Source organism: Cottoperca gobio, chromosome 24 (assembly GCF_900634415.1).
Source record: "Cottoperca gobio chromosome 24, fCotGob3.1, whole genome shotgun sequence".
NCBI classification, from domain to species: domain Eukaryota; kingdom Metazoa; phylum Chordata; class Actinopteri; order Perciformes; family Bovichtidae; genus Cottoperca; species Cottoperca gobio.
Genome location: NC_041378.1, coordinates 11,374,722 through 11,397,560, shown reverse-complemented (window position 1 = coordinate 11,397,560; position 22,839 = coordinate 11,374,722). Strand labels below are relative to the sequence as shown.

At 40.2% G+C, this 22,839-nt stretch overlaps 2 protein-coding genes across 7 annotated transcripts; one reads left to right on the top strand and one right to left on the bottom strand.

Moving 5' to 3' along the window:
• The first annotated feature begins 108 nt into the window (after nt 1-108).
• On the top strand, nt 109-9,738 carry fez2b (fasciculation and elongation protein zeta 2b). 5 transcript variants are annotated; one of them, XR_003831674.1, is made up of 12 exons: nt 110-513; nt 3,939-4,047; nt 4,602-4,718; nt 4,910-5,051; nt 6,000-6,127; nt 6,526-6,675; nt 6,940-7,020; nt 7,143-7,167; nt 7,617-7,692; nt 7,838-7,903; nt 8,565-8,592; nt 9,010-9,738. XR_003831674.1 is itself a non-coding variant. In XM_029425302.1 (11 exons), the coding sequence occupies exons 1-10, from the start codon at nt 206-208 to the stop codon at nt 8,573-8,575; spliced, it is 1,188 nt and encodes a 395-aa protein (XP_029281162.1). In that variant the 5' UTR covers nt 109-205; the 3' UTR covers nt 8,576-8,592; nt 9,010-9,738. The 5 variants fall into 5 exon arrangements, 3 of the variants coding, with proteins under 3 accessions (XP_029281162.1, XP_029281161.1, XP_029281163.1); XM_029425302.1 differs by lacking the exon at nt 7,143-7,167 and having other exon boundaries at nt 109-513; XR_003831673.1 differs by lacking the exon at nt 8,565-8,592.
• A 2,628-nt stretch (nt 9,739-12,366) lies between these two features.
• On the bottom strand, nt 12,367-16,634 carry LOC115003630 (usherin). 2 transcript variants are annotated; one of them, XM_029425506.1, is made up of 5 exons: nt 16,327-16,634; nt 15,473-15,639; nt 14,599-15,373; nt 14,328-14,519; nt 12,367-13,214 (listed from the first exon to the last, which is right to left on the bottom strand). In XM_029425506.1, exons 3-5 carry the CDS (start codon nt 14,608-14,610, stop codon nt 13,125-13,127), a joined length of 294 nt encoding a protein of 97 aa, XP_029281366.1. In that variant the 5' UTR covers nt 14,611-15,373; nt 15,473-15,639; nt 16,327-16,634; the 3' UTR covers nt 12,367-13,124. The 2 variants fall into 2 exon arrangements, with proteins under 2 accessions (XP_029281366.1, XP_029281367.1); XM_029425507.1 differs by having other exon boundaries at nt 14,346-14,519.
• Between the last annotated feature and the right edge of the window lie 6,205 nt (nt 16,635-22,839).

Here is a 22,839-nt window from a genome sequence, read left to right as displayed (position 1 = left end):
GGTTTGTTTTGCTCCATTTGAGAGGGAGGGGCGTCCAAACCTACGTCACCCTGGTCCCCCCTCCCCTCCCCTCCCCCCCCCTCCCCTTCTCTCTCTCTCTCTCTCTCTGCCTCACACCCTCACCGTCTAGTCCAGTGCATCTAAGCCGAGAACAGAGCACCATCGAGGGGTGTAACTGGCTGTCAACAGAGCTCCTACGGCAGTCATGGCGGCGCCGTTAGCCCACTTCGACGAGGACTGGCAGGATTTTAACGAGTTCAAGCCGTCCTCGGCGTCGGCCGAGGAGCTGGATCAGCTGAACTCAAACGTGGGCGACCCCTCGTCAGGCCTAGACGATTTCTCAGACCTGGACAACAGCTTCTCCGGGGAGATCTGCAGCTTCAAATCGATGGAGGACCTAGTCCAGGACTTCGACGAGAAGCTGACAGTGTGTTTCCGAAACTACAACACCACGACGGAAAACATAGCGCCCATTAAACCTATCTCAGAGGATAATTACTTGAAGGACGACGAGTGAGTGTGAATTTTATGCGGGTTTTTATTTACGCTAACTTTTAATCTCTTAGCTAGCTAGTGACGTTAGCCTCAGCAGGCTAACCTGGCGTTGATGTGACCCAGTGAGGGACTCTTATTAGCTTAGCTGCAATCAGTGTTGTCCAAAGTTTAGCCAGCTAGCTAGTGAATGTTTGCGAAACGAGACAAGACTCGTAATATACGAACTCAGACACTGGAGAAGCAGCAATACGTTACAGTGTTACAAATGACACAAGTATTAACATATTTGACTGTTCAGTTCTTGAAGGAAGTCCTGCCACGTTAGCAGTACTTGATTTGATGTTTGTTGATATGAACTATGATCCCTTTGATCCATAACGTGTATGTTGAGAGTAGGTGACTGTTGTTCACCGCTCACTCTCTGTGTTTATATCACAATGATCCTATGAGAAAAATACATTTTAGACTTTACTTTTAGGAGCCCTAGTCAATCCTCTTACTGCAAACACATTATGTCATGTTTCGTACATGTAATAGTTTCTTTCCGAATAGCTACACTGTCAGCAACAACCCTTGTTATCTCAGTCGGAGCTACACATTCACATTGACAACAAGTTATTACTTCCCAGCAGCTAGTCACGTCAATCCAGGAGCATGGATTTACATGAACACACTGTAATTAAAGACCTGTGTGTGTGCTGCACACTTCCCCCTCCGCCTTCTTCTGCATGTAATATTGCAACATTTTCATACTGTTATTTCACATACTGTATGTAAGCTTCACTTGTTCCACTAAAAGGGAAATCACGCACATGTCCGTTCAAATGTGTTGCACGGTAAGCAGATGACCACTACCATCATGCATTTATATAACTGGGATAAAAAGTAGTGCGAAGTGCACACTTTTAACAACATGTAATCTATTTTGATAATCGATTAATTATTTGAGCTAAAATGCCAAACATTTAGTGGTTTCAGTTTCTTAAATGTGAGGATTTGCTGCTTTTCTCTTTATATAGATTAGCTTTTCTTGCCTTTACCATTTTAAACTGAGTGACTTTGGTCACAGATGGTCAGACAAAAAAAAGATGTTCACATTCACACTCTGGGAAAATTGCAATGTCCATGTTTTTCCCAATTAATAGATAATGATAAATAGTTTAAACGAGATTTGAGACAATTATTGGCAGATTAATCTATAATGAAATTATCCAACAATTTCAGAGTTAGTTGACGAACCACCTGATTATTTGTTAATTGGTCTTTAAAATGTTGACAAAGAAAGCAGCAAATGTTCACGTCTGGAGCTTGTGCATGTTTGGTATTTTTGCCTAAAATAAATAAATGTAACAACTAATCCTTTATTAAAATTGTTGGCAGTTAATTTACTGTTAATCGACTAATCATTTCAGCTGTACGATGGTTTGTGTTAATACTGTATCATGCTAGCTACCTTTTTGTTTAAGCTAATATTAGAGAAATATCCAGCAGGTTATGTCACTCGGACATGAGCACTTGTGACTGGACTCAAACAAGAAAAACAACCTTGGGCATTGTCTTTTTCCGTGAACATTTTGTAACTTAACTGCTACTTTGCCACGCATGGTCATAAATACAGCAGTGGAGAGCTTGTCACAGCAAAGAGCAGTAACAGTCTCGCAGGTAATTGTGTTTTAAATGTTTAGGGGAATGTAGGAAGGCTGTTCAGACAAGGAAACAAGCATCTATGGTTATTGTAGTTGAAGAAACAGGAAAGAGGGAATGGAATAATTGGACAGCAGCCTAGTGAAGCCCAAAGAGCAGCGCCAAGCTCAGTGAGAGTCTTTTCTGGATGACTGCACTTTTGCTGGACGTGCCCAGGCGCTTAACAAGTTCTCAAGGAAGACCATGGCATAGACGAAAAACGGGGACGACAAGGAGGAAGTGTGTGTGTGTGTGTGGGTCGAGTGAGAATAGAGAAAGAAAATTGTGTTTGTGTTGAAGCCAAGTCGTGCATGTGGATTAAATGTGTGCGTGTGTGTGCGTGCAAGATAAAAACAACATCCACACAAATATATTCCAGCAAGTAATTCAGACAAATTGGCAGCGTTGAAGTAGAGACATGGAAATTGGTCCCTTGAAATCTAGACTGGCCTCGTTTTGAGATGTAAATGCTCTCAGTGAAACTAAAGCTAATCGTGTATTTGGGCGTGCACTCACATGCCCGACACAGTGTCATTGCTTGAAGCACAAAAAAATATTTCCTGTCAGCCTTTGCCCTATTTAGAACAACCTCTCGGCCCCCCAATCCCCAAGCTGTGCAGGAACACTTCGGGGGGAAACATGCAAATTACGTAAATACTTGTGTGTGTGTGTGTGTGTGTGTGAGAAAGAGAGAGGGAGAGAAGGGGGGGGGTGTATGACGATGCAAGGCCACTCTGACACATTGGTTCACAGCATCCATCATCACTCTGCTCGCAGCAGTCGGTGACAGGAATAAAAACACAGTGACTTGCACGTGCACTTGAATCATTGTCCTCCACAGACTCCGTTTCCTGTCATAGAAGTTTAAAACATGCACAATGTCATCAATTATTAGTTTTGTTTCCCAAAGGGTACCACATGAAGGGGCAGGGTTATTTTTTAGCATTCATAGAATTGTCTGTCAACAAATCCTGAATTACATGTTAACATGTAATTTATCAGGATTTAATAATTAGCCTGAACCGTAAGCTGCTCGTTGACTTATCACTGGTTAAGTGTAATGTGTAGAGCATATCAAGACAAAAGTCTGATTTTCATTTCATTGTTCATCCCTTTTAATCTGGAAACCAGTAACTTTAAAAAAAAAAAAAGATGGTGGAATTCACATTTGAACAGTAAACATGTTTGTTTTACAGACTCTGTGCCACCATCTGCTGCGGCTGTGATGGCTTCTCTGCCAGTGGGCATGCTGCAATGTCTTGCAAACATTCAACAGTCTGTTGGCGTAATCATGACACTGGCATTATCAGCAAACTTACAAAAGACTCTAATGATCCAAACACACTTTTCTCACGGAAATTAATTCCATATGAGCTACCACAAACGTCGCTGACCTTTTGCTTTAAGGTTGGAGCTACTGTATATGCGTCAATGTTTCTCACCCGGGTTTACTGGGGCGAAAATGACGTGTGATTTAAAGAGTTGTTACATTCGTCAGAGGTTTCATGCGGCTGCTGCTGCGAGCAGGAACACAGTGACGTGGAGAGGGTGATCAGAGAGCAGGACATAACGCTGCCATGTAATGCTGTGTCACAGTAAAACCAGAAGGAAACCGCGTTTGTCTAATCTACTGCGAGTTGGAAACTCTTCACTTAACTTCCGTCCTTACCTCACAACGTTATTCTGTTTCTTGTACTGTTATATTATATATTATTCTCCAATCCTAATTTAATAATCAAAACCTTTTTACCTTCCTCCAGGGTGTGGAACGCTCTCACGGATAATTATGGCAACGTGATGGCGGTGGACTGGAAGACATCACACACTCGCTCACTACACCTGCCCACCCTCAACATCACTGAGCACGAGGTAACACACACACACACACACACACGCCGAGTAGAGAGCTGAAAGTCGTCTTCAGTGTTTGATAATTATGAGCAAAATAATTGATGATAAAATATATTAAGAATTGCATTGATTCCACAAACGAGGAACAAACTCACTAGTTGACTGAAAGCGCTTTATTTTCCATATACTGTACGTCACACAGACGTTTATGGGCATAATGAATGAATGAATGATCTTTATCTTCATTGCAAGTTTCACAGAAGATCCATCTCTAAGACTCATTGAATTATGCAATATTTAAGATCTGTGTATATGATGGAATAGTGGTATTGGAATATGCCAGAGGCCACCTTTTTATCCCTGTGGAAAGCCCTGACACAGTAACTGCTCAGGGCTACATTTCCATAATCCTGCACTGTTTTTGAACTTTGCAGAAGAAGAGCCAAGACTTAAATGTAAGCAGTTTGCTCCTCTGCCTTCAATCTGCTTAACCACCTGTTTGTCTCATCCAAGTTCTCTTTCTGTCTCTGTCCCTCCCTCTCAAATCTCTCCCCTCCTTCCCCGACGGTCAGAAGTTGGATAACCAGTCTCTGGATCTGTCTGACGACGAGGAGCTCAGGGAGCAGATGGATATGCACTCCATCATCGTCTCCTGCATCAGCGACGAGCCGCTCTACACGGCCGAACAGGTATCTTTTTAATAATATTCTACAGCAAAACACCGTTACCAGCTGTAAACATCTATGTGTGAACCGCAGCTTGTAAATGACAACCCTCCCTCCACTATGTCCATAAAGCAAACACAGTCACACACACCCTTTTAAGTAAACCTATAAATGAAAAATGTAAAACGTGTAAGAATCTAAAATGTGTTGTTTAGGTGATCGAGGAGATCGAGGAGATGATGCAGGAGTCTCCAGACCCCGAGGACGACGAGAGTCCCTCACAGTCCGACCTCTCCATGCTCTCTCAGGACTTCCACACCCTGAAACGCTCGGGCTCCAACACCAGCTACGAGGACCGTGAGTACTGCCGCCGCTGTGTACGTTTTTCAAGAAGAGAATATAACTCTTACTGTTGTTTGTGTTCTCCTCCCTGTGAGACAGCAGTGCTTTGCCATTTGACAGTTATCTAAATAACTCAATGAAGTGTGATGCTCTGTCTGGTTCACGATGAAACGGTGACATTCTTACGTAATGTGTAACAAATGCAAACAGACAGCAATTACGCAACACAATTTCTAATGCAAGGCTGGTGTAGACGGAGCAGCTGCACCCAGGTTGCATCAAGGCTGTAGATTTTGTTTCAGATATCTGCAAATATTAACTACATTATGTAGTGTGTTTATCAGACAGTTTTTCTTTTAAGAATTGCCAGAATGACCCCATTTATCATAGCCAGCAACTGTAGAAACAGAAATGATCGACAGATTTTCATATTTCCGACGACCCTTGAATGAATCACGTGACAAAAAGGTTGAAATTGTGATATTTCAACAAAATCACTTCCTCTACTTTTCTCAGTTAAAGTTTTGACAAAAATAAAAAAGTTTGCAAAATAAAAAAACAACAACTGTAAAATCTGTTTCAATCAATGCAGGACTCGGTGAGTAAAAATGAGCTAGGAGAAAAAGACTTCAGAGGGTTAAAGTGTACCACGAGACACCAGATTGCCGCAAGATTTGTTAAAATGTATCAATATATTTTCCCTTAAATTCACGTCGCTTCCAGCTTTTGACTCCTGTCTTCACCCGAGATTTTCACACATTGTGTCTTTATCTCCGTCACGCCACGTGTGTTTGTTAACCATGTGACATGTAACCGATGTTAGTAATGGAAGCCACGACATAAAAGGGTTCATGGGTAATCAACATAATGTATAGTAGTTGACTTCTGAATACTCGTACCCGTGCACACAGCAAGTACACAAATCTGCTACTTCTTCCTAATCTATCTGCACTCCGTCCTCAGGGCTGCGTCAGCTGTCTGTGTCTGAGCTGACGGAGACTCTGGAGGAAGTGGAGACGGCCATTCGCCGCTACAGTGAGGAGCTGATCCAGGCTCTGGCCCTGCGAGACGAACTGGACTATGAAAAGGAGGTACTTTGATTTTTATCTTCTTAATCGCTTCGGCATTACCACAACGAGGCAACAACATAAAACTGCATCTGGAGTCTGTGACAAGCTAAGAACCCGTCCAAAAGTGACCAAATTATTAGCATTAGACTTTACAGTTCTAATCCGCCAGACAATTGAAAACAGCCATTTGAACATCTGTTCAAACAGACTGCAGCGTTCTGTCTGCTGGCGAGAGGTCAGTGAAACGTTCGCAGCTTTCTTTTTACTTTTTGCTTCAATGCCGTGACTGTCGCTGTGTATTTTTAACTGCAGATAAAAATAGATTTTGCTTAGAGCATTGTTTTACAGGAGAAAAAAAAAAAAGGGAATTGCAGTTTGATCCTTAAAAACCTGCATAAATAAAGGAGTTTTATCTCCAGGTGAAGAACAGCTTCATCTCGCTGTTGATCGACGTGCAGAACAGACAGAAGGAGCACCGCGATCTGCTGCGGAAGAAGAAGAAAATCAGGAGTACGACTACGATCGGGCCCAACGGCCAGAGGACCGCCAGCACGCACATACCAGGCACGGTGAGTCATGTGGCGACACGGCGTGGGAGGCACAGATAAAAAACATATGCCTCGAATGCATGAATATAATGACATATACACACTTCTTCAAAGTATAAGCAGAAATGCTTGATGCATGACTTGACAGTTTGCGTGGGAGAACTGCTTTCACACGAGCACCGAGGGTTTTGTGCCAAACCTTTCTCCTTCTTTTCCCTTAAAATAGAAACCTCCTCATCTGTCTTTTACTCTTTTTTTTCCCCTCCTTCCTCTCGTTCCTTGTAGCTCCTCACTCTTGAGGGACTCTCCAATGTCATTCAAAATGGCCTCCGTCAAACTTTTGGCAACACAGGAGGGGACAAACAGGTGCCCCTGCTCTTTCTATCTTTCAACTCGCGTTGTTTTTTATCTTTTCAGATATTTCTGTCTTCTTTCAGTTTTGTTTTTTCCTCTTTTTTTTCACCACTGGCATGTTTCCTTCTCCACAGCTACCGCTGGCGTTTGGTGTCACATGTACGCCCATTTATTTGATCTGTTTTCTCTTTGTGGTTGATTTTAATCTTCTCTTTTTGCTTTATTTAGTCGTGCAAATTATCTTTTTTTTTTTTTTATAATTTGCTTTATGTCCATCATCACTTATCATTTATTCATTGTGTCGTAGTTTTTTTTCCTAAATTTATTTGTATCACTTCTGCAGCTTTTACTGTGTTGTCATCTTGTTCTGTTGTTTTAAGCCGAGAGGCTTTCATTATCTCGCATCAGGAAGCATTTACCATCTCATCATGTGTTCATATGACCTTCATGACACTGACATCTCTTACAACACAGTTTTGTTTTAGATAAAAGTAGAAGACAATGCAATGAAAACAAATGTTCCAATAATGGATTTTCATTTGTAATTGTGCACCTGTTTGTGTACCAGCATTCTTTCATTGTGTCTTACACCATCGTCTCTCTTTCAGTACTTAACCACAGTAATCCCTTATGAGAAGAAAGCTGGCTCCCCGGCAGTAGATGACCTCCAGATCCTCACAAAGAGTGAGTGTATCGACACCCTCGCAAAAACACACACACACACACACACACACACCAGCTGGACCATAATGACAAAATTAGATGTGGTATTCGCCGCAATTGTTTGTTTATGTTTTCAAAATGTAATGTGCTGCTTTGTCATTGCTAGTCCTCCACGCCATGAGGGACGACAGTGAGAAGGTACCTGCTCTGCTAACAGACTACATTCTCAAAGGTAAACGCACAGCTGTCCTCGATCAGTAAAACAATTAAAAAATCTGAGCAACTTCAGTCATAATAAGGTGATTTATTGCAGTAATGTAAAAAAAAAAAAAAAAAAAACTACGGAAGCCCTGAGAGGCAGGTAAGAAATAAAACTTCTGGTGTTACAATAACAAACACACACAAAAGTATCCACCTACCAAAACTTTTTTTTTGACCTGGTTTAAAGTAAAAACTTGAAAGCTTTTAAATCCGCAGCTGTTTCACGATTGTGAAAAAAGAAAAGAAAAAGGAACGTAGAAAGATTATCCCTCACCTGCTCTTAATTCATAAACACACGAGAGATAAAACAATTTATCTCAGGCTCAGCAAATCGACCACCAGAATGTTTTTTCCTTCTGTAGAAAAGTGACTTTAGAGAGAATTCCGTGGTGTGTTTCGCTTGTGTTGGTGTTACCTGACTTCCTGCCCCCTGTTGCCTGAAAGAGGAAGTACAAAATGTTCCATTTTCAGGGAAGCCGACAGTAGAATAAAAACAGGACAACACAGAGAAAAGTAGCACTCGACACAAACATTATTAGAGGGAGGGCGGGAGAAATGCTTTTCTTGCCACCCTTCACTGTTGACCTGTACCTTCCTTGTCTTTCGTCTGTGCTGCATTGTCCTCTGGGTAGCTCTGGTATGAGAGCGGTGGAAACTGAGGTTTGTGAGGCACTGACACATTAACACAGATTCTTCACCTTCAGCCTTCTTCTTCAGAGTCTTGTCAAACGCCCCTTTTCTCTTTCTCTCTCTCTCAGTCCGTCTTCGTAGTTTCACTCCACCCCCCCCCCCCCCCCCCCTAAAAGCAGCAGCACTCGCTCTTCGCTATAGTGCGTGCTGTGCGGCGCTTGTGGCTGCACTACACCTGCCCTGAATCACGTGAATACACATAATTCCTCCGTTACTGCGAGCTTGTAGTAGCAGCTGTTCTCGTGTGTGCTTCTCACCTGGTTCCCCCCCTCTTCTCTCACCCCACATTTCCCCCCGTGGTAGTTGCTCTTCCATCATTTACAGCTCTCCATCATGTGGGTATCAAAGCAGCATTGATCATAAACCGATCTGTTCTTGTCTCTGCAGTGCTTTGTCCCACGTAAAGCCAAAAGTGAGCCTCCTGTTTCCAGAACCATTCGTTGGACCATCAGAAGAGGGTTCTGGTCATCTGGAAGATAACGGATTCAAAAAAAAATCCTTCTTTCCTCCATATCTTTCATCACATTGACTTTCTTTCCTTGTGGCATTTTTTTTTACTCTGCCACTGTTGTTGCTCCCAAGATTTTAACTCTAGTTATAACTCCTTGCTCTTTATAGTTCTTTTCATATGTAATGTTTTAACTTTTAATGCCTGAGTGCTACAACCCTGTATATACTGATAACTTGTCTGTGGATGCCAGTAATCAGTATTAGTCACTTCCTGATCGGCCAGTGGCTCTTGAACGGAGCAGGGTCGTCTGCATGCCTCTGCGAGGGAAATGCAGTCCAATCCGTCTGTGTTGTAAAGCCAATGCGTTTGCATCAGCGTGGCTCATGCCTGACGGCGGAAACAAATCCTGGCAGAGTCTTTGAAGTGCCAGGCTGGTTGTGGCATCGAGCTTAAATCCTGTTTTCCCCTTTATGGAAACCTTTGCTTTAATGGCCGATTGATTGCATATAATGTCTTGGGGTTGAGAAGAATTAAAGAGCAAACCCTTTCATTTTAAAATTCAAAATAAGTCGATCGCTATTTGCATGTTTGTTTTGGGTTTACTCTCAATTTTGGCTGTTAGTTGAATGTTAAAATGAAATATTTTGTATACGATTTAAGAGAAATTGCAGAGTTTTGGGAACTTTTTACTTTTTGAAAAAGGAAAAACAAAAAGGTGAAATGACTTGAGAAATAATTGCTGGATGAACAAACATGTAAAGCATATTTTTGGAGAGGGAATTATTTTTAAGTGAGATTAGGGCGTTGTCAGTCGCCACCTTTTGTGACCGCAGTGCAACATCCTTTTGTAAATTCTGTCCATTGACCTCTGAGCCCTCGAGTAGCGACCGCCACCCCCAACAACTTTATCACTTCCCCAGGAAGTCGTCATTACATGAGTCTGAAAATACCTCGTATAATATTATTGCGTTAGTAGAAAATGGCCGAACGGGTCGTGTCTTTAGATAAACAGTAAGATTATGTTAGCTTTGATAATTGTGTAGTTAAGCTTCTGTTATAAGTGGGTTTTCTATCTGTTAACCCTTTAACTGTTGTGGAAATGTTGTGGTAGCACTTTAGTCCGTCAGTGATCTGGTCATGTAGTAGTGGAACATGTGGTTAGATTAGCGTTAGATGAAGCTTTAGCTAGCGGTGCCAAAACACGTCAACATGAAGGATTGTTGTCATGCATCCAACTGTTTACCTTATTAGTCATCATAGGAATTCAAACAACCTTAAAGGGGCACTCCACTGATTTTACACATCGAACCATTTCAGACAGAACTCCTCGGCCTGTTAAAACAGTTGTATCGTCTCGTCTGCGGTTCTGGAGGAGTTTTTCTCAAACATGACCCCGATGACGTCATGGTGATGTCATCAGGGTCATGTCGACTTGGGTTTTGAGACTCCGAAAAGCCTTTGTTACAAACTTAGTGCATGGAGTCTGAAAGAAACAGAACTACAGCACAGAGTTGGATCATGCGAATTGTAGGCTCCTGTACGAGAGACTAGAAGTCAGAACATTCATTATTCCGTGTCTCTTGCGAGTCTCGGGTAGAGCAATACTAAATCCCTGGAGCGTCCCTTTAAAGCCTCGTAGCGCCAACTAGCACGCCGTGTCTGTTGGTGCGCTAACGTTCAGATCACCAGCTACTACAGGTGCACCACTCACTGTCGAGATCAGGTCTCGTCTAGCTCTCAGGTACGGCCATCAGTGTTAGTTTAAAATCTTGTTCTGAAAGGTCCTGACATTCCTGAGTCTTTGTATGTTTCTGGCAACATTTTTAGTAGCTAGACTTTGCTGCACTTTTGTCTTCTCACAAATTTCTCTTAAGTACCTGGACGAGCCAGTGGAGGTAACCATGGCAGCCTCTTGACTAAATCGGGGTAGCATTACAGATGTTTACTTTGTCGACACACAATTCAATGCTTAAAGTCGTAGTCTCCGCTTAGTAGTGTAGCTAGCTAAGAAACGGCACAGTAGCATCCGCTTGGTGTAGCAGTCTAGTGACGATAGCGTAGATGCGTCTAAACTTTGGAGGAGGAAGAGAAACTCTTAAAAAATAATAATAATAATTTCCTTTTTACTGGTTAAACATTTTTATGCATGTCTCTCATGCATGTGGCCAGAAGAAGATGGCCTGGGAAGATGACGAAGGGGTGTGGTAAAGTTATTAAACGTTGGGGAGATTGCACAGCAGGTTACTTACATCTGAGGGGTCCATTTCTATTATTTTGTAAAGGCAGACAAATGCTTGTAGTGCGATATTGAACTATTTATATGTGGCTGTTGTTTCTACTGTTGATAGCTTTGCAAACATCCTTACCCTAGCATGTGCTAAATGCACTTTACTGCTGCAAACACATTTCTTATAATGGTTCATTTGTTTGTTCACGGACGTATTAATATCACACTAAAGGGACGAGTGCATGTCGCAACTGAATGCAGAGAAACTCAAAGCAAATAAGCATTAATTTAAACAGTTTGGAAGGTGTATATATATATATATATATATATATATATATATATATATATATATATATATATATATATATATATATATATATATATATATATATATATATATATATATATATATATATATATATATATATATATATATATATATATATATATATATATATATATATATATATATATAAAAATAAAAAAAAAAGGGGGCAAAGTTAATCATCAGAAGGCTTGTGGAAGTGAAACATCTCTCTATTGAGCCTAATCTTACAAAAGCTTAAATAATCTTTTTAGTTTTATAATGAAATGGAGGTCACTGGAGCTTCTGGATCCCGTCTCAGGCCAGAACCCCTCACCTGGTCTCTTGTTAGCGGACATATCAGTGTAACTACAATTTAGAGATTTATATTTATAAATGTACAACAGAACAAGCGACAGATAAGAGGCTGCCTTTGTAAATGCCGGATAATTTTTGTACATTAAAACAACTCCTTTTTGTTTTTAATGCAATAGAATTCCCCAGTTTTGGGGTTTTATGTTTACTGTCCCATGTGGTACTGCATTATATTAATTTATTATGTGAATGTTCAGTTTTGTAACCATATTTTTGACTGTACCGGTACAAGTGTTTTGTGCCCCATTGCATTGCTACTCATTTTAAATAAATTAATATGTGAAGAATTGTATTTGGTTTTGGCTTTGTGACACTTTCAGATAACATAATGGGTTTTATTATGGTTTATTTATTATCTCAGGAAGCAACCTTTTTTTTTTAAAAGAATACTTAAACCTACTATGTCTAAAACAAACAAAATTACCACATTTGGAGATCCATGGTTTTCACAGTGACTGACACAGGTACAGTTTTTAAAATGAAAAATAAGTTATAAAAGAAAACCAGTTCTGTAGTTTAAAAACAAATTCCTGCATCAAAGTTTCTCAAACCTGAAATGTGATTAATGTAAGTTGTATTCACTAGTCCTCGGGTCCACCAGACAAACAGGTTTTTTATTCTATTAACCAAAAAACTTCCAAAGATGTGTGAAGATGACTGCAGAAGTTCTCAGTCATGAAACTCAGTTTGTCTGTCAAATAAAAAAGTATCCCTCTTACAAAATGACCAGTTAAAAATACTCTTTATAGAGGGAAAAAAAGCTCAAATGGATACCTATGTTCTGCTGCATCACCACACAGTCTCTTTGGTTTGTCTTTTTCTCCATGTGTGCTCGGAGTCTCTACTCTGACTTCCTCTTTCCCACTCCAAGAGAATGTATTTTGACAAGTTGTGCTAAAACTTCACATCCTCGCTTCCTTTCTCCTCCCAGTTGCCACAGTTACTCCAGTGATCTTGTCATGAGTCATGTTTCCTTAGTGAGGGAGAAGAAACCTTGCCTGTGTCTGACCTCGTTACAGCTCCTAAGCAGCCACAGTGACACTTTAACGGGTCAGGGTTTTACGCCAGCGAGTTGCCTCGCTTATCAAAAAATGTTAAACATCCATGGCCGGTGTGTCCTGTTAGGTTCAGAGGTCATCCTCGGGTCACAGGTTGGTGTCGGTGAACATGGTGTGCTCCTTCCTCACCGTGCTGAAACCTTTGACGGTGTCAACAAATTCCTCATCGTCCATAAACTGAAAGGGAGGAGGGCAGAGTGTGTTAGGCGGGAGTTAGCGCATGAATTCGAGTCAGGAAAACTTTGAAGTGTTTTGGCTTGTAGGACATCCTGCATAATGTGTATCTGTCTGTCCTCAGCTAATCTAGCATACTACTTAACCCATCACCCTAACATTTGTTGTACTCATTTATGACTGTATGCTCAAGGACCTCGAGTGGTTGCAGTGATTCACAATTTTTGAAAAACGCATTTTATTGACTGTTTTATACTGTCATTGACTGTTTTATACTGTCATTGACTGCGAGCTCCTCACACCTCTTAACCGGCCCGTGGGAGCCGCATGTGCTTCTGTAGCAAGATAAATATCCGGCAATCGGTTTGGCTAAAAACAAGCTTTACTTTGTCCACATTTCAGCCTTTGTTGTGGCTCTAAACTGGCATCTATAAAAAAATAAAATTGGCCTCATTTTTGAACCATCTGCAGATTAATTCCATACCCGAAATGTTATGATCCACTTAATGTAGGCACGATGCGAGATGATTACATTTCTGACTGCGTTCCAAATCGCATACTTTTTCTTTTTACTTTTAGTAAATGCTGCAGGTACCCGATCAAAGTATTTACTGTTGCATGCAGCATGCACACAATTTGGACACTTCGTCCTAACATGGCGCCTTGAACTTTGACCCTATTGCTTAAATAGATGGTGTGCAAAGGATTGTGAGTCAGAATAGCCTGAAAAGCAGGCTGGCTTGCATACTGTAAATTGCAGTCGGACATCATGGCGTTTTTGGCATATTGCATTTGACACACTATGTTGACCTATTGGGACACACTAAATCTATTCTGGCATAATAAAAGTTTTCATTGTCTTCACCGCCATCTTGACTGTAAGGGAGCCGGGAGGGACAATTGAGGGAGATTTAAGTGTGAGGGGAGAGGGAGAACTGCACTCTACTGAATACACTTTTCTAGTTCCCCTATGTTCTCCCTTTATTTGTATTTTGGTGCACCGTTGCAAATGTGCGTAAGACCAGCAGTGTTGGAAAACGCTCTGAAATAAGAGCACACAGCTCAGCTCTGTAATGTGACTGTGGTAGCAGAGTGGTCTGAACAGGTTCAGCATACGTTTTTGGGGTCTCTCACCATCCCACTGTCATGGCCTGAAATGTTTGGGTCCCAGGTGTCGTCGTCTCCCGCGAGAGACTTCCCGTCCATCACCTGGCTGACGCTGCGCCTCAGGGAGTTCACACTGAGGATCCCCAGCTCACCCTGTGGCGCGACCTCATCCATGGGCTCACATTTAGACTCCAGCACTTCCTGGTGGGAGCCGGAGAAAGACAGATATTTATGCACACGTGCCTGTGCAGCTGCTTTTTGTGATTGTGATGATTTGTACCTCTATCTTCATGGTGAAGCCCTTGAGTGTCACACTGTTGGAGAAGCCTGTTGTGTCAGGCACAGTGTCAAACTGAAAAGGAGAGCGGATGTATCATTTACACTCATCAAGTCCGTCTCACTGATATTATGGAATTATATTTGTGCCTGGGATTTTCCTGGGAAAACATAAATGAGATTTTTTATAGATTTTTTTTGTTTGTTCAAATTAAGTAGTTATTTGCTTGATGATAATTTATCTACAAAATATAATTATTGAGCTTGCAAAAGTATTTTTCTGTGCTGAGAAATGAGCCACAAATATAACTCCATAGTTAAATAGCGCAGACCTCATAGAAGGAATTTGCCGCATGTATAAAATAAACATAACATTTCAATTAAAATACAGGCAAACTACTTCAAAAGTCAACAACACAAATATAGAATAGAAAAAGATACTTTAATATATGGGCAATAATAATTTTTTTAATGAGAGAGCTGTGTAATAAAACAAAACTAGTGACTAATCTTTTTTTTAATGTATTCTATTGTATATTTTATATAACTGTGTATTCTAGTTTACTTGTCCTAAGTTACAGGTCTGTTGTTCTCTGCTGCGACGAGGCAGAGTGTCGACCATTAAACAGGTTGTTTCTTCATGTAGTGAATAGTGACAGTAAATGTGCTCTCACAAAAACCGAGTTGCTGGCTGGATAAACAGCCATGGGGCGCCTCTTCTTCATGGGCAGGGACACCAGCGGGGGTCTCTCTCTGGTGAAGGGGGGTTTGTTCAGGGCCTGGAAGGAAAACATAGATACTGACCTGTGCTGCTGTTTGGGGTCATTTCCTCTACTGGCTGGCTGTCACACACTTAACCCGGAATAACTGTCTCTTACCTTATGGAGCATGACACCTAACACGATGGCCAGCAGCAGCAGGGCGATGGCCGTCATCACTACGATGAACCACAGCTCCCGGACGAGCGGCCGGTCTCCCTGACCTCCCTCTGCCCGCTCACCTCCACCTCCACCTCCTCCTCCAGGAGGAGTGAGGCTCCGTGAATCTGGAGGGAAGAACAGCATTTTGAATCTGTGGTTTGATAGTCTTTTCAACATTTACGATCCCAATTATTACATTGTTTTTGTATCCATGTATTCATATATCATTCTACAGAATGATCAATAACTGAAGCTTTGTTAGGCATCATGTGTAGGAATATGTGAGATTTATTTGTATATTGTCATACAATTTAAAAAATAAATAAATAAATAAATAAAAAAAAGCCTTCGATATTATCCATAGAACATAAAACCTGCTCATCTAAATGTCTCTAAATGTATTTATTCAGACATCTGTTGGGTTCACGTTTGATAGGAATACATCACAAGTCAAGTCTCCGTGAGATAGAAAGACGATCACACATGTGCTGCCGTAGAGATAACACTGTAACTAGAGACGTACTCGTTCCAAGGCCTAGTTTCTAGCCTGCACCTCACTCCATTATTGGCCACTTAATCAATTCCTTCACACGTCTGTAGTCTTAAACATGTGAAGTTATACTATAGAGAATAGTGGTAGGCCCTAAAGGCAACATGATGCTGTGAAAATGTATATAAGAATGCTTCTTCTTGTTCCAGGGAAAAGTGTGTCCAAAATACAGTCTAAAAATCTTGTTTTTATACTGACGGTGAGAGAAAAACAGTTCTGAGTTTAGACCCTGGATGTGGAAAGTGTCCATCCAGAGACTTACCAGTACTGAGGTCCGTGGTTCGGCCTGTGGCGGGGTTGCTGGCAGCCCCTCGCTGTGTGATGCATCGATCAGAAGGGCAAAGACCTGCCCGGCGTTTAGGATCACACTTGTCGCCCCATCAATATTTTACACCATGATACCTTTACCTGCAGACTGCACACAGATGACCAGAGACTTCAGAAAATGTTTTTCCCTCCCCCCATGTCTCGTTCTCCCTGCTCTCAGGCCAATGTTTCCTAGAGAGCATGAGGTAGAAACACATGAGCTAAAAAAAAGAGTCTGCGAGTGGGTTCCTCTCGCTCCATCAACCTTTGCTTTTTCTTTTTTTTCTTCCAGCAGTGCCATGGTAACAGCCAGGTGTCAGGTTTCAGTTTACCTGCAGAGGCATGGCAGCAGCCATATCAGCCTCTGATCCTCAGGAGCAGTTAGTTTGTCCTGTCTTATAAGAATGTATGCCCCATGTGTGTACATAACATTCCCAGAGTCAAGAGTGGGACATCCTGTGTGCTCTTCAGTGAGGGGACACAACACTTGAGGTATTACATTTCATGACAGCATAAAAATACATTTGCTTAAAGACATACTGTGCTTTCCTAAGTTAGAGAACATAAATACTGATTAAGGGGCTCCACAAAGACTTTTAATAAAGTATAGAATCCCTTTTTTGTTTTGTTTTTTTACCATATTAGAGACAAAATCTAATTACCCGCCGTTTAGTAGAAAGGAAAGAGTCACTTAATACAGCTCTCTCTGCCCTGCAAGTTGTTGTTGTTTTTTTTACAAATAGAAATCCAATACCCTACTGTTTCCTTTTATTCATTAAAATAAAAAATATATAAATTATTGTATGTTCTTTCTTTTTTTAATTATCATTATGTTCCGTTCAGTTTTTTCTTCTCGTGTGTGTACATAGCATGCAACTTAATATACATTATTGTACCACTTAAATAAAAAATAAAAATGAGCAAAAGGATGAAACACACATAGAAGTGAAGCTCATAGAATTTGCTCCCCTCCCAAGTCTAAAGTTCACAATGATAATAATATATTTTATCTGCGCACAAAACAGAAACATATGTGATTTAATGAGTGAATATATAAGCTGAAATACTAATGATTTTATATGACTGCTACAAATACTATTATTTATTTATTACTATTATATGTTGTTTAATTTTTTTTTTTATAATGATATAATCTCTATAACTATGTCTTATCTTTTATGTTCTTGTGTATGCTGTTGGGGGTTTTATTGCAACCAACCAGGTCGTATGTAATGACCAAAAAGATAAACCTCTAATGTTGCTATATAATGAAGTCATGCTTTATTCTCTAACATACCTGCTGAAATTCACTTATGAGTGGAAATAAATTTGTCCCATCGTCCCATTAATTGAAAGCCCTTTTTTTTTTTTGCTATATGCCTGTTTAAGTTATATTAATGTGTTAACCTTGCCATGAACTGAATAACCACATGATGGCGCTAAACCGCAGCTGCTGTGTGTCCAGTATAATGAGTCAACAGCAGCAGGGCAGAAACTCAATATGCAAGTACAGCTGCAGTGCCTCTTGTCCTCAGTCATAGCTGCTCAGAAATAGATCAACAGAACTCTCCCTTTGTCTCCCCGATCCAGACAAACCAGCTCAGTTGAGCTGAAGACCCCGATGTGCAAAAAAGTCACTTTTCTTCTGCGTCGTCCTCAAGTGACCTCTAACTGTACATGTACTGTTGTCCATCTGCTGGGGGGGGAATGATTGAGAATGACAGGCCAGGTACAGCGGCAGATTTTAACAGTTTGTCAGGTTGTTCGTGGTAGTTCCTGCAGGAACGGCATAAAACTTTAAAGCGTGGAACCCTGGGATGACTTTATTTCTTCTTCTACCTCAAAATGTCTAAATTAAACATGATCTCCATGGTGTACTCGACAGTGGCGCCTCCCAGACATTATATTTTAATATGATGTATTCACCCACTTAATGTTAAAGTCCCACTAGAATGTGTTTTCTCGTTGTCACTTCCTCGGGATGTTTGACCTTCACGGTGCAGAAGAACGTAAAACGGCAGACTGTCTGTGCGCACCTTAAATCGGAGTTTGAGATGCGTTCGTACGAGCAGGATTTGTGATATAACAAGTAGTATGGCAGCCAATTCAATAAAGAAATAAGTAGAATACTTTTGAAATGAATGAATATTTGCATATTCATAGATTATGGCTTTTTCAACGAGGGAAAGGGGAGTAGATGTTATTTTGACAATTTGGATAAACCCTATCATACACAAATGTAAGTATTAAAGTCTTAAAACATGTCTGGAGGAGATCTTTAAGATTGAAATGTTTGATATGCAGTACGTTTGTAGAAAAACTCACGTTGGAGACGGAAGTAGAAAATGTAAAAGAGTTTTAAATCACCAGGTTTAACATGTAACTCATATTCCAATGTATATTTTATTTCATTTTTATGACAGATTCCTCAGACTCCTGATCCAGTGAAGGGAGGTTCACCGCAGTAGCAACAACGTCCTTTATGTCAAGTTCCAAAGTTTTAATTACTTTGGGATGAGTAACATCTCTTTAGGATTTCAGCAAAAACACACTTGAGTGAAATCATGAAAATTATAATCGTTATATTTGGAGAAACCCAAAAAAAACGTATTTCCTGCAACACAAGGACCACTTTGAACACTGTTGCATAATAATTTCACCAAAATCAAAGTCATTATTTAACACGTTCTTTGAATCTTTGAGCCTTTGGTCCCCAGTCCCAGACATCACCACTCTGTATAAGAGGGGGCCCCCACATTAACTAACTGCTCATTTGATTTATTTTTTTACAGAAAAGCTCTCCTCAATCTAATACCCTAATCAGCATTCATACCTTGCCATGATGATTCGGGACAATGCTTTTTTATTGAGGAAGTGATCTCACCCTTGAGTGCCAGAATCAGCCTTTTTTTACAGCCCATCTCCTCCGGGCCTCATCCATCACCGAGGTGTCTGGGCGACACGGCCACTAGACACATACTAACTCATTTAAGGAGAGGGACATATATATATAGGGATATATCACTCAAGATCACTAACTCACTTACTGACGGCTGATGTGCTGAAACATCTCCAGCCTGCTCCAAGTCCCTCGGTGCACTCCGTGAGTTTTAAGCACAGAAAAATAAGGAGATTATTCAGCTTCTACTGACAGATGGGGGAGGGGGTGAAGGACAAATGGGTTCTCTTTTGGATTTTGATTTGTCTTTCTATTAATTCATCCATCTTTATTCTTGGGGTTTCGCTGGCATTGTCTCCTCTCGTCTCGTCTGTTCTCCTCGTATGTACAAACAAGATCACATGCTTCATGTTACAGTACCAGTCGTGACTGATTGCCCCTGAATGCAGCACGTCTCTCCAGTTGATACTTCCTTTATGGAGCGCAAACTCAATCAAAAAGCATGTAATGCTACAAAATATCTTCGTGTTCAATCACCTGTCTAACCGCAGCAGAGCGTTGCTCGTCATCGCAATAATTTGCAATTACTTTTTCAAAATGAGTGCCGTAAAACGTGGCTGTCAGAAATATTGGCAACACTTTATATATACAGTATTTAAACAGTTAAAGTTAGACTATGTAGCTTTTGCACAATGACCACAAGTTACAATTATGCGACATCTGAAGTTAGCTACGATTGGCCACCATAAGCTACTTGTAATACCAGACCACGTAAAGATGTAGCAGCAAAACCTGTGAGTGTAATAACATTTAGCAAGGGAGCGTTTTATTGCTTATGAATTCAACTTTTCATTTGCATGAAGAATAATGTATAATTTCTTCTTTCTACATAGTCTAGCTTTAATAAATGGATTAATAAACATATATAATGTATAACTGCTCAGGTGTATAAACAGATTATAACTGATTAACAATATGATGTCGTAAAATACGTCTTCATATATTACGTGAATATAAATATCTTTACTGTATCAGATTTATCAACAAAGTACTTCATATAATTATATCTATACCAATGTATTGATTTATTTACGCTCCATACTCTACCCATCAATGAAGGCCACAAGATGCTGCTGAAAGCCTTGGAATAAATCTAATAAGTGGACCTTGAGTTGAGTTTTCTTCTTTTTTTTTTCAAAGTCAAGAAATTAAGCTTCAATATCAACTTGTCGTCATGAATTTTGAACATATTTATTCAAACCGTTTTAAACCCGCCTGTGAATGATTTGCCGTATTGTATAAACTATAACACATTTGTTCTTGTGTGTTTGTTCATATATCACTAAATAAAGTTACACATTTACAGGATGCTTCATAAGATGTAAATGTTTGCAAATATATTTATGCGCACACATTTTTTTTTCTAACAAAATAGATTAAAGGGGACATATTTTGTTAATCTTTGTAATTCATACTTGTATTTTGGTTTTCTACTCATTCTACTGCATTTTTCCGTGGACTGAGCGTTTTGATACTTTCACAGTATTTATAGAATCTGCTTTATAATAAAACTAAGAAACATGGAAATCTAACTTTTTATAACATGTGCCCTTTAAGTGTGTACATACTGCTTTTAAAGGCTAAATAAAAGGAGGTTTAAAAGCAAAATATGATCACCGTTTTACCTAAAGCTATAAATATATGTTGTAAGGGAGGATGATTGTATGATGAGTGGACTGTCTCTGCTCCCATCAGTCTCCACAGGCATGAGGTGACCAGCACTCCCCGGAGCCACTGTTAAGACTTCATTACATTATAGCTGTTAATTATAAATCTCCATCACAACTTGGCCTAAATGTGCAGTAATAGGCCTTTACTTGGAAATGATAGTCCATTGTCAGACCGCGCAGAACAGACTGCGTCCACTTACCATCGCTTAATGAATTTTCTTCTGTTTATTGAGAAAGACGACACTCGGATGACATGAGCTTTGCATTAAGGGGATCATCTTTATTGCCCAAGAATCCACCTGAGAATGAAATAGCACGGCACAGCTCATCCAAACAAAGCTTATTTGCATCTTTAAACATCTCTCTTGGCATAAGACATGACGTATATACAGCAAAACGTACAGTACATACATTTAAACCGGCATACTGCTGCCGTCATCTTGTCACAAAAATATGCACATTATAGCGTCACAGTACAATACTTTTATTCTTTGTACTGAGTTTCCTTCCGAGTTTCATCCCTTCATTTAACGTGCGCGGAAAACAAGACAAATTTCAGATATAACTACTCTTCACACAAAACACACTAACAGATTAACAGAGCGCCAACACCAGTTTCCCCAAACCTTATGGCTAAAAGTAGTGCACAAATTTCATCCTACACATAGACTTCTACCATAGAAAGGACATCAAATGCCTCTCTAATCCAAATGATACAGTATGGCAGCCATTTTACATAGTTAAAGTTAAATCTACGGGTCTACGACGACTCTACGACATTATGATCAGTACGTTCTCCAATTATAATCATGTTTCCTTGAAGAATGATATGGTATACATAGGTATCAGTGCTGCAGCAGAGAAGCTAGTAAAAAAATCATCTTACAATGATATCATTTAAAAATCTTTTTAAAAAAGTATTATCCACTGTAATTGCTTTAATCTACTCTTTGATAATGCTACATTAGAAAATAATAAACAGCAAACAAACAGAGCCACGTTTAAATAAATATCACTTTGCTGTCGTACAATTGTATTATGTATCATTAAGTACTCTTTCCCTGAAATCTTCTACTAAAATCAGGACGCCGGTTATTGTTTTATGAGATGCTGGCCACTTAATAGCTTCCCTTTAATCATTTATATATGAATGTAGTGGTTAGATAGATATTTTTGCGATACACAACACAGCAGGGATGCATGTTTACGTGAATGTCTTACAGGCCACATTATATTATTGTGGACATATGCTGGTATTAATAGTACGAGTCTTTACTTTGGCAAGACTTACCTCTTCGGACACATTTATCTTTTTCTATACAAAAAGGACAAACAAAATGAACTCATCAAAAGGCTCTCTAAATGCACTAGAATGCAGATTAACAGGCTTCAAGATGGATGAAATAATCCATGAGGATCTTCAAGTATCAGGTGGTCTTTTGACAAAAGAAGCTCTACTTTTGGCATGTTGATGTAAATATCTCTAGAAGGCGCTTTCTTCTGCTTTAATGCTGTCTGTCCATCCGCCTTCGACCTTTTCGAAGCAGGTCAACGCGTTTAAATTAGCGTCAAAGACAGCTAAAATGACAATGTCCTCGTCGTCAAGACACTAAAAGCAAATTAAACTGCTCCGTTCAAACTTTCATTGGGAGAAGAAAGGATGTCGCTCTTAAAATGTTCCATCTGCTTGCCTATAGAACATACTTCCTGACGATCGCAGATTCAAAACTTCATGTCGGAGCTTAAATGGACAAATACATGGTGTCGAACCCCACCATTACCCGTTATCCTTCGCTTCCTGTCACCCACGGCGTCGGGGGTCAGGAGGAAGCTGATGGCT

Coding starts and splice junctions, on each gene's coding strand:
- fez2b (XM_029425301.1), top strand. CDS start 206: ATGGCGGCGCCGTTAGCCCACTTCGACGAGGACTGGCAGGATTTTAAC. Junction 4,719..4,909: donor CGCTCTACACGGCCGAACAG/GTATCTTTTTAA, acceptor TGTGTTGTTTAG/GTGATCGAGGAGATCGAGGA. Junction 6,128..6,525: donor AACTGGACTATGAAAAGGAG/GTACTTTGATTT, acceptor TTTTATCTCCAG/GTGAAGAACAGCTTCATCTC.
- LOC115003630 (XM_029425506.1), bottom strand. Junction 13,215..14,327: donor TGGTGAGAGACCCCAAAAAC/GTATGCTGAACC, acceptor CCTCCCTTTCAG/TTTATGGACGATGAGGAATT.